Source organism: Myxocyprinus asiaticus, chromosome 26 (assembly GCF_019703515.2).
Source record: "Myxocyprinus asiaticus isolate MX2 ecotype Aquarium Trade chromosome 26, UBuf_Myxa_2, whole genome shotgun sequence".
NCBI classification, from domain to species: Eukaryota; Metazoa; Chordata; class Actinopteri; order Cypriniformes; family Catostomidae; genus Myxocyprinus; species Myxocyprinus asiaticus.
In genome coordinates, this window is record NC_059369.1 from 3,977,171 (window position 1) to 3,990,816 (window position 13,646).

The window sequence follows — 13,646 nt, forward strand, 5'->3', positions numbered from 1 at the left end:
CCTTAACGGGGCAAGGGCTGCCTCTGCAACCTTCATGAAGACACGAGGGGACAAGGACAGGCTGAAAGGGAGGACCTGGAAGTACGCGTCCTTTGGGTCTACCGCCGCGAACCAATCTTGATGCCGGACGCTCGCTAGAATACGTTTTTGCGTCGGCATGTTGAACAGGAGTCTGTGTAAAGCCCGGTTCAGTACTTGCAGGTCCAAGATTGGCCACAACCCACCGCCTTTCTTCGGTACAGTGAAGTAGGGGCTGAAAAACCCCTTCTTCATCTCGGCCGGAGGGACAGGCTCTATCGCACCCTTCCGTAGGAGGGTAGTGATTTCCACGCACAAGGTAGCGGGGTTCTCAACCTTCACCGAGGTGAAGTGGACGCCGCTGAAGCTGGACGGACGCCTGGCGAACTGAATCGCGTAGCCGAGTCGGACGGTCCGGACCAGCCATCGCGATGGGTTGGAAAGCGCAAGCCACATGTCCAAGCTCTGGGCAAGGTGGACCAAGGGGACAATCTCGTTGGATGTACCGGCAGGTGGGGCCTCGCGGCACGGTGGAGCCTGAGGTGCCATGTCGTGCCGTGGCCGTGCTGAGTTCAGGGACATCGAAGCACTTACCTGGCTCCTTGTGACCACCCCCAGAACAGCCTGGGACGGGGGAGGAAGAGGCCTGTCCTCGTGACCCGTGGAGACCATCACATCGGGGGCGGATTTGTGCCACAGCTAGGCACGCAGGGGCGGGGAGACCGCTGCTGGAGCGCCAAATCTGCCGAAATGGAACGGTGGATGGTGGTCGTGATGACGGCCGTGCGCACTGGGTATGTGACCCAGGGAACAAGGAAACTGCTCTTCTGCTGTACTCTTGGGTACCGCAGCCACTTGGGCATGCGGCGAAATTAAATGAAACGGTAACAAAAGATTCTCCTCCCGGCCCTCCACCGGGGGATGGAGTGGTCTGCTTACCAGCTCCAGAGCAGCAGGTTTCCAGAGCAGTTGGGTCGCCCATCTCAGGGGCACTGCGAAGCCTTTCTCGGGTTCTTGGCGGCCGGCCGTGAGACGGGTGGTGTCTGCTTCCTGTGGCGGGCTCCACGCCAAGGCCGGGCCTTGGGGACGGGCTGCGGTGGAGCCGGTGCAGTCACCGCAGGAGGACGCCCTTGGCGACGAGCAGATGGGGTGCGGAATCTTGAGCCCCGCCGGGGCAGGATGTGTTGGATAGATTCTGTCTGCTGCTTCACCGCCGAGAACTGCTGGGCAAAGTCCTCGACGGTGTCGCCGAACAGGCCAACCTGGGAAATGGGGGCACCAAGGAACCATGCCTTGTCGGCCTCTCCCATCTCGACCAGGATGAGCCAAAGGTGGCGTAGTCAAAACACTCGAGCCACTTGGATAAATTTAAATCCCACAATGCACAAGCACAGAGTAAAAAATTAAATTGTGCACATGCACAGTTGTCATTATTGTAATTGATTAAATCATTTATTCCGGACCAGCTTGTGCTCAATCTTTTATTGTCACGTGTGAAACAGAAGCAAGTGCTCCACAAGATGCCCTTTATTTTTGCAGCTAATTTGTAATACTTGAATCTTTAAACTACTACAAATATTAAAACTATATAACATGTATATATTAATATAATATTTGTACTTTAATTTACTTTAATATATACTGTAATATATTAATACTGCAGTGCACTATAAAAAAAAATGTGACCTCTAAAATTTTGAGCCAATGCTAAAAGACTGTTGCCGCAACAGAGAATATTCAATTCCCAGAATTTTATTTGTGCCAATTGAAAAATTTCAATGCAACAAGTCACTATAACATTTTGTAAACAGTTGACTGAATTGTTTATTCCTCATTGTCCCAGTGTAAATAATGTATACAATATAATTGGGGGAAAAATGCAATCCATGAAACATAATATCTCTTTTTAACATACACTTTATTAACACTTTATTAATCACCTGCACGACAGAATAATTTTTGTAGACAATACTTCACCTTAGATTACAGAGCAAAAACACTTGACAGAAAAAGAATATTGCATACATTCAAGATGGCTCTTACAAGCATCTTAAAAGAGGTAGGTCTATCAAATTGTACACATTTTAAATATAATAAACATCTGAAAACACATTATCTGACAAATATTTGCAGAACTGATGCCAGTGTATCTTACCAAAGAATTACAGCACAATCATAAAACTGAAATAACTGTGAAAAGAAAGAAAGAAAGAAATATACTGTATAGTGAAGATTACTTTTATGCTGCCTAAATGTGCCTTTTGTACCATCAAATTTTGGTAGCCATTTCCTTGCATTGTATGGACATACAGACCTGAAATGTGCTTATAAAAATCTTCATTTCGGTTCTACTGAGGAAGGAAAGACATACACATCTGAGATGGCTTGAAGGTGAGTAAATCATAAATGAATTTTCATTTTTGGGTGAACTAACCCTTTAATAAAACAAATGACCAGAATGGTCTTTGAAATAGAGCCCTTCTCTCTCAAATTCAAGCACAGATCCCGAAGAGCAGTGGACCTCTGTGCTGTCAAATCTGCCACCTGTAACAGGGGATAATAGGATTATTAGACACATATAACAAAATGATAATAACATTTGAGAGTGAAACACAATCTTTAATTTCAAAAATTCCATTTTGTAATTGTTTAAGCATTGTTGTAAAGAAGTGTTTGCCCTTTTCTGAATTTTTAAGTTTGTACACATTTTAACTTTGTATGTGGTCAGATTTTGTTGTGAACTGTGGTAGAATATAGACAATAGAGTGAAGTGGTAAAATGTACACAAGTTTGGTCTTTCATTTCTTTGGTGGTCAAGGTTTCAGTAATGCCATCTTCAGGTGTAAGAGATTCACTTCATACACGTTAGTGTTTCATCTAGACGTACCTTTCATTCTGAGTAACTACATAAAATTTTGAAGATTAAAAAAAAAAAAACCCTGAAAAAAATTATAATAAATTAAATTAATTTTTTGAAGTTCCCATACATCAAAACAATAAGTTATGATATGTTCTTCAAAGAGTTGTTCTTTTTGAAAATCTTAGCTTGACATCATGCTCCATGTGGGCACAGTATGATTTACATGAAAGGAAAACATATGTTCTGCCATCTTCAGTGTTTAAAATGAGTCTGTGACTGTGTTCTGTTGGGATGAAGGATAAATATAACCTGAACAACTACCTGTTTGCTAACCACTGATGATGATGCATTAATTTTCATTGTAAACCATAAAATCTTTGGTAACAGAAAGAAAAAAAAAAGCAGATTAAACTGGAAAATGGCCAGAAAAAACGGAACCACGACAGAACTCTATAGCAGAAGAATGGGACTGATTTGTAAAAGTTTACCATGAAACCATTGAGAGCATGGAATTATCGTAATTCTGCCAAATATAGTCTAAAATGTATGTACTCGGTGAGTATAAAACATGTGGAGAGCGAACCAATACAATACAATAATCCATAAGGCTAACATGAAAATTCCTTTCGTTTCTGTCACAAGATTTCTCTAGTATACATTATGTTAAAGTCACAGAATGAGAGCTGCAGTTAACCTTAAAATCAGTACTCAATACTCACCACTTGTTTTATGAAACTCAAGATGAAAGTCTTCTCTTCTCTTGGGACCAACGGTCGTTTGTGTCTTCCGACTTCGGCACAGCATAACGCGTTCCCAGCTCCGGTCCAACGTGTACGTACGTTCACCTTTCAAACGTACGGTTTGTCAGGCTGCACATGCGTAGACGGTTTTTCATTTAATATGATTTGTTCAGCCGATAAAAAAAATTAAATTCGACTTGACATAGTAACTGAATACATTTAAATGTGTTCGGTGAATATTTTATTTTAATGGTAAACTTTCAGATCACCACGTATTTATGTTTTGGGGCAATTATTTGCATGTCTTTAATTCTCAATTCTCTCAATTTTTCAAAATCTAAATTTTTCACAGTGTGTAAGTGTTGGGTCTGTGCAAGCCACCTACTGACAGCTGTGTCCCCCCCACTTTTAAAATGACTACTACGCCCCTGCTTGTGCCACAGGTAATTAGATTTTTTTTTTCATAAATGTTTTCATTTAAACTGTGAAGCTCTGTTGTCCAGCATTTTATTTGACCAAAAAAAAAAAAAAAAAAAAAAAACAATTGCTATTTTTATTATTATTATATTTTATTTGATTAAAGCTTTATGTATTCATTTGATTAAAAACTGTTTTGATGATAACATTTAATTAAACTATAAAACATGGAATCCAGACAAATTTAATTGGAAAAATGCAGAATTTGCAACTACAAGACTTTATGCAGTTCTTTTAATCAAGTCCTTTTCTGTGTGATTTCATCAGTAAATTCTATTTTGTTGCCGAAGTATCGATTGAGTATCGATAGCGAGGTACCAAGGCTGGTATCACACCGATGCTAAAATGTTGGTATGGAAGCAACCCTACACTGAAGCTAGTACACAAGGTTGGTTTGGTTAAAAGGAAAATGTATGTGCTTGGTTATGTTTGTTCTTCTTGTTTACTATTATTATTATTATTATTATTATTATTATTATTTATTTAGTTTTTTATAGTCAAATGACTAACAAAATTTTGAATCTCAATTTTATTTAGTTTTTTACATAACGGAAATATTTTTGTATGCAACCTCTCTACACTCTCTTGTAGATTTTTTATGTTCTTAAAAACACACCATCTAACCCATGAAAACAAGTCTACAGATGGTGCAAAAAAGAGATCATGAATCATAAATAGACTTAGATCACAAAATATAATAAGGAAAAGAGTGTTCATTTTACAGTCACTAGCCATCCTGTTCAGAGCAGACACAAATATTTGAACAATGGGCTGATTATTAAAAAGGACAAATATTAGAAGGAGAAGGTGATCCCATATTCATTTGATTTACAGCAATAACTGTAGTAACTATGGTATTTAATCACATTTTGAAAGGGGAAACAGTGCTTGACACCTGTTGGACCTTCTTTAAATACATCACAGCTGTCTGTCGCTGAAATATTCTTGCGGGTCAAATTTGATGCCACCTCATTTTTAACGAATAACTTTGAGAATGACAACTTTGAATGACGTCTCAGCCATATTTTGTCGAGGAATCGACACCGCAATTAACCATGATTTATTATGCGCTTTTAAACTATACTTGATGTCTTATGAATGTCTCCACAGAAACTGTAAACAATAAAGATGCTTTTCATTATAAATAATTAATTGTGTTTCTTCAATAACACAGAGCGAAACAGGCGCCATGACAGCATTCCAAGAAGAGTTTGATAAATGTTTAACAACAAAACATCGACCATAAAACCAAACTGTGATCCTGACTATTTGACAAAACACGAGCATTTTCAGTTCTAAAACATATAAAGCCATATTCGTCAAACCGAAACTTTTGATAGGTTTTCCCATTAATGGAGCTTCAATTATTCATTAATCACACTCAATTATGTTTCTCATTAAGCTTCAATAAAACCACTTTTAACAAAAAGAGAAGAGCAGAAATGAACATTTGACTGACAGTCAGAAGCAGGGCACAGGTCACACACCTGCCATCCCATAATATTCACTATTACCTCTCATCAGCTTACTTCACCACTTTACCAAAGCAGCTCCAAATGAGTCGCAAATTACCAAATGCATTTGTCAAGTCCAAGTCCTAAATTCCCATGCAATACACACACACACACAAGCGCGCGCGCGCGCGCGATCTGAAGGCTGTGATGAACACACACTCATCGCATCTCGAGTCTCCGCTGACTTTCGCCTGTTTAAAGGGCTTCAGATAATCGGCTTTTCCATGCGCGTTCAGGGACCTAGCATTACTTCCTAATTCCTTTATTCGTAAACATTAAAAAGTAAATCCATCAGACAGGAGCAAACTATACCTCGTAAAGGTCCCCTGAAGCCATATCCCTTCGTGCGGATCCGGTGTCAAGGGCAGTGTCGGTGGGTTTGTATATCGATGGCCCGAGAGATAGACGCGGGAATTTACGAGAAGCCCAGCCGCAGTCAGCAGCAGAAAAGATCAGCAGACAACGTCAATCGAGCGCGGCTGACATGGATCGCGCTTCACTTCAGAGAGAGAGAGAGAGAGAGAGAGAGCGATAGAGAGAGAAACGGGGCGGGGCTGTTTGTGTAATCTGGAGGGTTTTATTCACATTAGTCCGCCTAATGATCTGGAAAACAATCCCTGCCCATCTTTAAAAAATCAAAACAATAACAACATTAGACTGAAGTAAGGTCTACTAATGAATAGAAGGCCACTATAATATTTCATATACTAAGACTGGGGACAGTTGTCACATTTTATTGTTTCTCAAGGTATGTTTATTTGTGAGGTATTTCTGTGGTAACTGAACATTAATGAAGCAAGAAACAATTAATGAAACAGCAATTCCCAAAATACCCAGTAGCGGTTTTAACCACCACGCAATTGCGTGGGGCCCTGGACATCGAGAGGGCCCCCACCCCTGTAGGAAAGCTCAGCAAAAACCGCTTGAAGTGACATGTTGTTCTGGGTACATGCGCGAAAACACCCTTGTCAGTGCTCTCAGAGTGGTTCATGTTAGAAGCTGCCGGGTTCAGATCAGTAGGACCTTGGGTGTGTAATTTATGAAAAAATATATAGGCCTTCCGAACTTGTTTCACTCACACGCTCAGATACGCCTAAACAGATGAGTTAGGGGCCGTTCACACCAAACTTGTTTTTGTGTGCGTCTGCTCTGTTTTTTCATTGTTTTCCTATGTAAACGTGCTGGACGAACATCACCACGTCTCGCTGTTTCTTCAGTGTCTCACACAGTGACCGGCACATTTTTAGACACTGTTTGAAGTTAATAAGAACTTCAGGTTTCAAAAACGCATGTCAAGACACCTGCGTTCTGTTTCATTTGTCGCGCTGCGTCTAGATTGTTTTTAGCGCAGGTGTCACAAAGATTTAACTTTCAGGTTGCAAAGAGGTGACTGTTACAATGTTTAACATTATTACAGATTGTTCTGCACCAAGCAAAGTTTCAGCGCTTGATAAACAGCAATGTTTTTTTCCTTTTGCTCTAGTGTACTGATGGGCCGCCGTGCTTGTGTGTTTACTGTTACCGTTATGAATGTTGTCTACGATGCTTACAAAAAATACAGCCTTTTGCAACATGGTGAACAATACACTGCAGCATTAGAATATGAGCTCCAGGTGAAAGTAAAGTAAATAAGACAGGAATATAATACTAATGTATAAAACAAATCCTCAAAGTAATAATAATAATAATACTGTATCATGTTATAATGACAAACTGGACAATAATAAATACTGTAATTGATGGGTTATATAATATTAATAAATACCAACTAAATTCCAAAATGTTACTGGGTGAAGTATTAGGTTTTTGCACACCCTGTTCACCCAAAAAAAAAAAAAAAATATATGTAGGTAAATATTGCTTTTTTTACCTGTGGAAAAACTGGAAAACATGCATTCATAATAGTTAACTAGATTTTTATTTCATTAAACATTTTGAATGTACTTGGTTACAACAGCTGATAGGATGAATTTAAAATTATGATTTAAAATCAATTTTACGTAATTTTTTAAGCAAAATGTTTTTTAAAACGGGTTGGTCGGTTGCTTGGGGCCTCAGAAATCGTAAACTCACCTCTGAATATACCTTGTCACTATGCACTGTAAACTTAATTTGAGGTAATTTGGCCCCTATAAAACACACTGTTTTTCTTCAGTGGGAGGAATAGATTTCTTAGAATGTTCAAGATCGCATTGACTGATCCATTTACAATGGAGATTCATTTGTTAAAGAATACTTGAGATGCTATGAAATGCCAAATGTGATTGAAACTAATAGGAATAATAATTTGTTACTCCAAAAATGTGCATAAGTTGACAAATTTTGCAGTATAACTATTGCCCCTATATCTATACTGTAATAGTATTATAGCGTCCCAGCATAACTTTGTTCTTAGTTCTGATTGGCTGTTCACGTTGCAAATGATTATGGGTACTTACTATTTTCTCTCACCATCCAGTAGAAGTGTAGTGCTTTTTGTTAGGTGCTTTTGTGAGTTAAGTATTATGTCTAACCTGTGGTATGTTGCAAATGCGAAAGCTCTTTTGTGTTTATCATGCCCTGCCTGTTTTCTGTCTTGGTGGTATCAATAAAGGACATTTTGATGAACCCCAAAATCTGTATGGATTTTCAGGTCTCGGCTCAATCCCCTAACGCAGGTGCTCTAGGAGGCGGAGCGTGCGGTGGCTCACTGTTTGACACTGTGCACTAATAATAGTGGGTGACCAATATATCAGCCAGGCAGTTTTATCAGCTAATATTTGGCATTATTGAGACTATAAACATTGGCCAATAACTGTGCTGCCTTGGCATCCAACCATCCATTCATCCATCATTATATTTAAGTGTCTATTTATTTTAGCAATTTAATGTAATCATTTATTAATTTAATTTAAATATTTTTTTTGACAAAAATATTTTGCACACAAAAACATTTTTGCAGAATTTTTTTATTTTGCACACAATTTCTTTGCACCCTTTTTTTTTTTTTTTTTTTTTTTTTTTGCACAAATCTTTCTTTGCACTGCTATATCGAGGAGTTAAGAATCTTCAGTGCCTCAATCTTCTGAGGGCCCAGAGACTGACGATGCACCAAGTTGCTGGGCTCTTCACCACTGATTTCACAGAGGCTTCCAACACATCTCTGAGCAAAGGTCCCCAGAACAATGACTGCTGACTGGCTTGAGTGGTGTCACTGTCAGGGATGGTGTGTGGGGTATGATCTGGCACATATAAGGAGGCCATCTTCTGGAGTGTTGGCAAGCATGGTGGCCTCATTGCTCCAAGGGCGCACTGTTGACTGGGAGCAGAGGTCTGATCGGGAGCCGGTGATGTGGACTCCTTCATCTCCTGGAGGTGCTTACAGTGAGGAAGAGCAGGGAGAGAGGGCTGGTTAGGGGGCAGGTTAGTCACTGGCATTTAAGAGTCAAGCAATGCAATGTCAGAGCTGGCCGGCAATGCCATGTCAGAGCTTTCCTGGAATGCCAAGTCCAAGCTGTCCTGCATTGTTTTAGGCTCCTCCCATATCTTCTCAATGATGATATCTGGTGTCTCAGAGTTGTCTTTGTTGTCTCCTTGAGGTGTCTTCTCCATGTTCCGGGAAAGTGCGACTCTCAATTGCCTGTTATTGACAATATAGCCGTTCATCACGGACAATGCCTTTGTGGCAGCTTCAAGGGTTGTGAAGGCTACAAAGCCAAAGCCCTTGCTCCGTCCACTCTCCATCATTATCTTGGAACTTGTGATTGTCCGAAACAGAGTGAAGAGTGCATGGAGCTGCTCACTGCCCATTGTGTATGGTAGGTTTTGAACTTAGAGACTCACTCCTGGATAGCATCTCTTGAGGTCCCTGGTCTCCTGGTCTTGCACTTAGCTTTCAGCTCCCCGTGGGTCTTATAGTGGCATATGGACACCTCTTGATCATTTAGCAACATGCCGTTCAGCACAGCAATGGCCCTCTCAGCCGCCTCAAATGTTGCGTAGTGGACATAGCCATAGCCCTTGGATCCACTGTGGTCAGACACCACTTTGCACGACAGGACCTCGAAGGTATCGTGTAGGGTAATGGTGTCAATGTCCTTTGCCAGGCCCTTAATGAAGGTATTTCTGATTCCACAGAGTGGAATTGGGTTGGGCCTTCATGATTCTCATTGGCTTACCCAAGAGAACCTGAAACATCAGGGTGTCTATGGCAAACTCTGCATCAGCAAGGTGTACGAAGTTAATGTACCCATATCCCAGAGACTGGTTGGTCAGCCGATCGCTGCAGAACCAGACAGAAGAGATGGGTCCAAACGGGAGGAAGGACATCAGAAGCAGCTGCTCTGTGACTTCAGGGTGAAGATCACCCACGAACAAAATCCCATCTGGTCCTTCTTTGGAGTAGTATCACCTGTAGAAACGCCACAGGATGAGGCCATTATGTTGTCTGTTCAATAAGAAAATTGTTTAGTTAGCAGCAAAGTCTTTCTAGCAAGTCAGTCCACAGTCGGCCATCTTTGGAATGCTCTCAGGAGGCTTTTTCCTGTCATGCCAGTGCAGCTCCTATCTACTTGAATGGGGGGACACTGAAATCTTAAAAACAGCTGGTCAAGATTACGATAAAGAACATATTTCAAATCAGCAATAAAATTTGATCAGTTCAAGGACTGTTACCAGAAGAAGTAACCCTTGACGACCCTTGAAGCTGCCACAAAGGCATTGTCCATGATGAATGGCTATATTGTCAATAACAGGCAATTGAGAGTCGCACTTTCCCGGAACATGGAGAAGACACCTCAAGGAGACTGCTACTGTCACTTGCAGGAGAGCCATGGCATGCAGGGCGGCCACGGCTTGTCCAGCGGCACCGTAGGCCTTGGCCGTCGGAGACGACGTAAACCTACAGGCCTTGGACGGGGGCTTTGGGCACCCGTGCCAGGTGGCGGCACTCTGCGGGCATAGGTGCACTGCGAGCACCTTTATCCACCAGGGGATTGCTGAATAGCCCTTGCCCGCCCCACCATTGAGGGTAATGAGGGCGGGGAAACTGAAAAAATTTCACTTGGAAACCAGCAAACTAGCAACAAGAAGGTTATTCTTTCATTATATCTTCTAATGTTTCTTTTTTAATTATTTTTTTTATCCCTCAAAAACATAAAACTTTGTCGATTTCCAGGTTTAAATTAGATTCTGAATCCTTAATTTCCAATGTGGACTCAGACTTTTGAATCCCACTCTGTTTAATTGTCATTGCATGCTTTGTGATCTTGGTCCAATGGCCCCCAAAGGTAAAATCACGATTCATTCTGCATGCAGTAATAACATATGCAGTTTATTTACCTCTAAGAAAGTTTAGTTGGGTACAACAATGCTAAAGGCTCCACAGGGTAAAAGACTCCTTTGATTTAATTTTTTCCCAAAACATTAAATAGTAACAAAAACTCCAACAGTACTTTCCTAAACACCTGTTTGTCACTATGAACTACACAATTTTCCTGATCCACGAGATCATTGCGTGTAATGTTTAAAGGTTGATTTTGAGGCAATTTGATCTAATATTTAATCATTTTTAAAAAGTTGTAAATTATGTAGCTTAAGATTATCCTGGAAATTATCAAATTTATTTTGAGATAAAATACTTATTTGTCATTTTCAATTTTGTTTAAGGTGATTTATACAAAAACATTTCAATAGCTGTTCAATAAGTGAAAGGATAGTATTTGGGATAAAAAGCCCCATGTTGCAGGGGCTAAAGGCCCCTATAAAACACATCGTTTTTAAAAAAAAAAATAACAAAAACTATGGGGGTTATAGATTTGTTATGAAGAGTGTTCAGAGTGGGCTCATATTGACTCATCCAATCACAACAGAGATTAATTTGTTAACAGAACACTTAAGATGTAATGAAATGTCAAATGTGATTGAAATGAACAAGAAATAATGCCTCATTTTCTGAAGTGGTTATTTTAAATAAGCATCATCTTAATTTGTTTCTCAAAAAAGCATATTTCTGTCTCAGAAGTATTTGCATAAGTTGACAAATTATGCCCTATAACTATTGCCCCGGTATCTACACTATATCAATATACAATATATAAAAAGAGCTCAACAGGTAAGATTCTCACTTTTACCATCTGTATAGATACTTTTACTATTAGTATTCAGATCCTGATTCATTTAGTTTAGTGCTTCCCTTTAAAGTTGCTCAGAGGACTAGAACTAACAAAATTAAAGGCCAAAATGGGGAGGAAATGATTACAGAAAAAAAGAATAATGTCACCTGCAGGAAGAACACAACAAAAGGTGTGGTTTTGGTATTGGCATTTTAATACTAAGTCGTTGTGTCTGGTGTGAAGATGTTGATTCAGTTTTTTTCTGGATTAAACTGTTTCTCACCTGCATCTATCCTATCTATTCTGAAGACATGGATTAAACCATTGGAGTCTTATGGATTACTTTTATGCTGCCTTATGTGCTTTTGTAGCTTTAAAGTTCTGGTCACCATTCACTTGCATTGTATGGACCAACAGAGCTGAGATATTCTTCTAAAAATCTTCATTTGTGTTCAGCAGAATAAAGAAAGCCATACACAACTGGGATGACATGAGGGTGAGTAAATGATGAGAGAAGTTTCATTTTTTAAAGTCCCCATGATATCGCAATTTTCTTTCCTGTGTTCACGTATTTTCTTTTGAAACAGGAAGTTGGGGCGGGACATAAATAGCTAAGAACCTTAAGTTTATGTCATAGCCATGAACCATGATTGTAACTTGCTGCTGCTAGTCTTGGTCACTTGAAGAGAACACAAGAGCCGGTCTCAGCGACAGAACAATTTTTTCTGTCATGTTGGATCCTTTTTTCTATTGCTGGAACCAATAACTCAGCAGGGAGTCCAGGGAGACAGTCAATGGTTTAATGACCTCCCACTGGCAGATGCTTATACGCGCTTCGTCTCTCACCTACTGGCCGGCAATTATGTTAATGAAGCTCATGCCTGAAAATCACTGGAAAAATTGGTAGTGTGGTGCCGGCTTAATATGTCAGTAAAGTGATGAGAGATTAAATTAATCTGATGAAAAACAGCCTCCTCTGTTTATCCTCGTGCGACCCCACGTCCACATGCATTGGCTTCACTATATGCAACGCATAATTAAAATGAATTTAAACTGACTGAATACTGTTCACAAGACTCTACACTGTCATTTATGGGTTAAACTTCTGCCTCACCACGTCACGTGACACAACAGCATGACGTTGATTTCAGTGGAGCGCTACTACTGAGGACAGATTAAGAACTGAGAGGCCCATGGTCCGGTACACCATGGAGGACATCCCCCCCCCCCCACCACCCCACCCCGTGACGTGTCACGTGACTTCGTTCACTTTTATGCGCTATAGGACGCTTGCCAGATTTGGTCGGATTTTTAAAATTTACGGAAGAAAAGTTTGGAGCAATGTCTTACATGGCCAGTTATATGTACTTTTTAATTATGAAATGATCCAAAATCATGCATTATTATTAGGGATGTGCATGGTATTCAAATACCAAAATCACTATTCGGTTATTCTGCACGTGTTTAGAGGTCTTCAACCCAATCTGAGTCTGATGGTACACAACAAACCTCAGGTCAGTTTTTCAAGTAGGCTATAGGACGAGTTACGGGCTGTTCACATGTGCGCCGAGGCCATGTAAACAAGCACTGGATGGATCTTGATCGTTGTGCCACAACTCACTTTTTTCAGCGTACCGCGCAGTTGCATTTTTTTAGACACTGTGTTAAGTTTAAAAGAACTTTAATATTTATAGACACCTGCATTCTGTTTTACAATTCATTGTGCAGCACTGTTACACATGATTCCAGATACTTTTCCACCAGGCAAAGTTTTAGCGCTTGATAAATGGTGAGCCAATGTTTTTCCCCCTTTTGCTCTGGTGAGCAGACATTAATTACACAAGTTAAATGCTGAATAATTTAAAAATCAAAGCATCCTGAAAAAGTCCTATAATCTGTAGCATTCGCTGCCTCTTGGAAAGCAAATCTGCCCAGGCAGAATTAC

At 40.2% G+C, this 13,646-nt stretch overlaps 1 protein-coding gene across 1 annotated transcript in view; it reads right to left on the reverse strand.

The window, feature by feature from the left end:
• The window catches only part of LOC127417334 (chromodomain Y-like protein 2), an 88,464-nt gene extending 82,415 nt beyond the window's left edge, over positions 1–6,049 (reverse strand). The window contains exon 1 of the mRNA XM_051657300.1: positions 5,922–6,049. Within this exon, the coding sequence (XP_051513260.1) occupies positions 5,922–5,945 (24 nt within the window). The 5' untranslated portion in view covers positions 5,946–6,049. The remainder of the gene's footprint in view (positions 1–5,921) is intronic.
• Between the last annotated feature and the right edge of the window lie 7,597 nt (positions 6,050–13,646).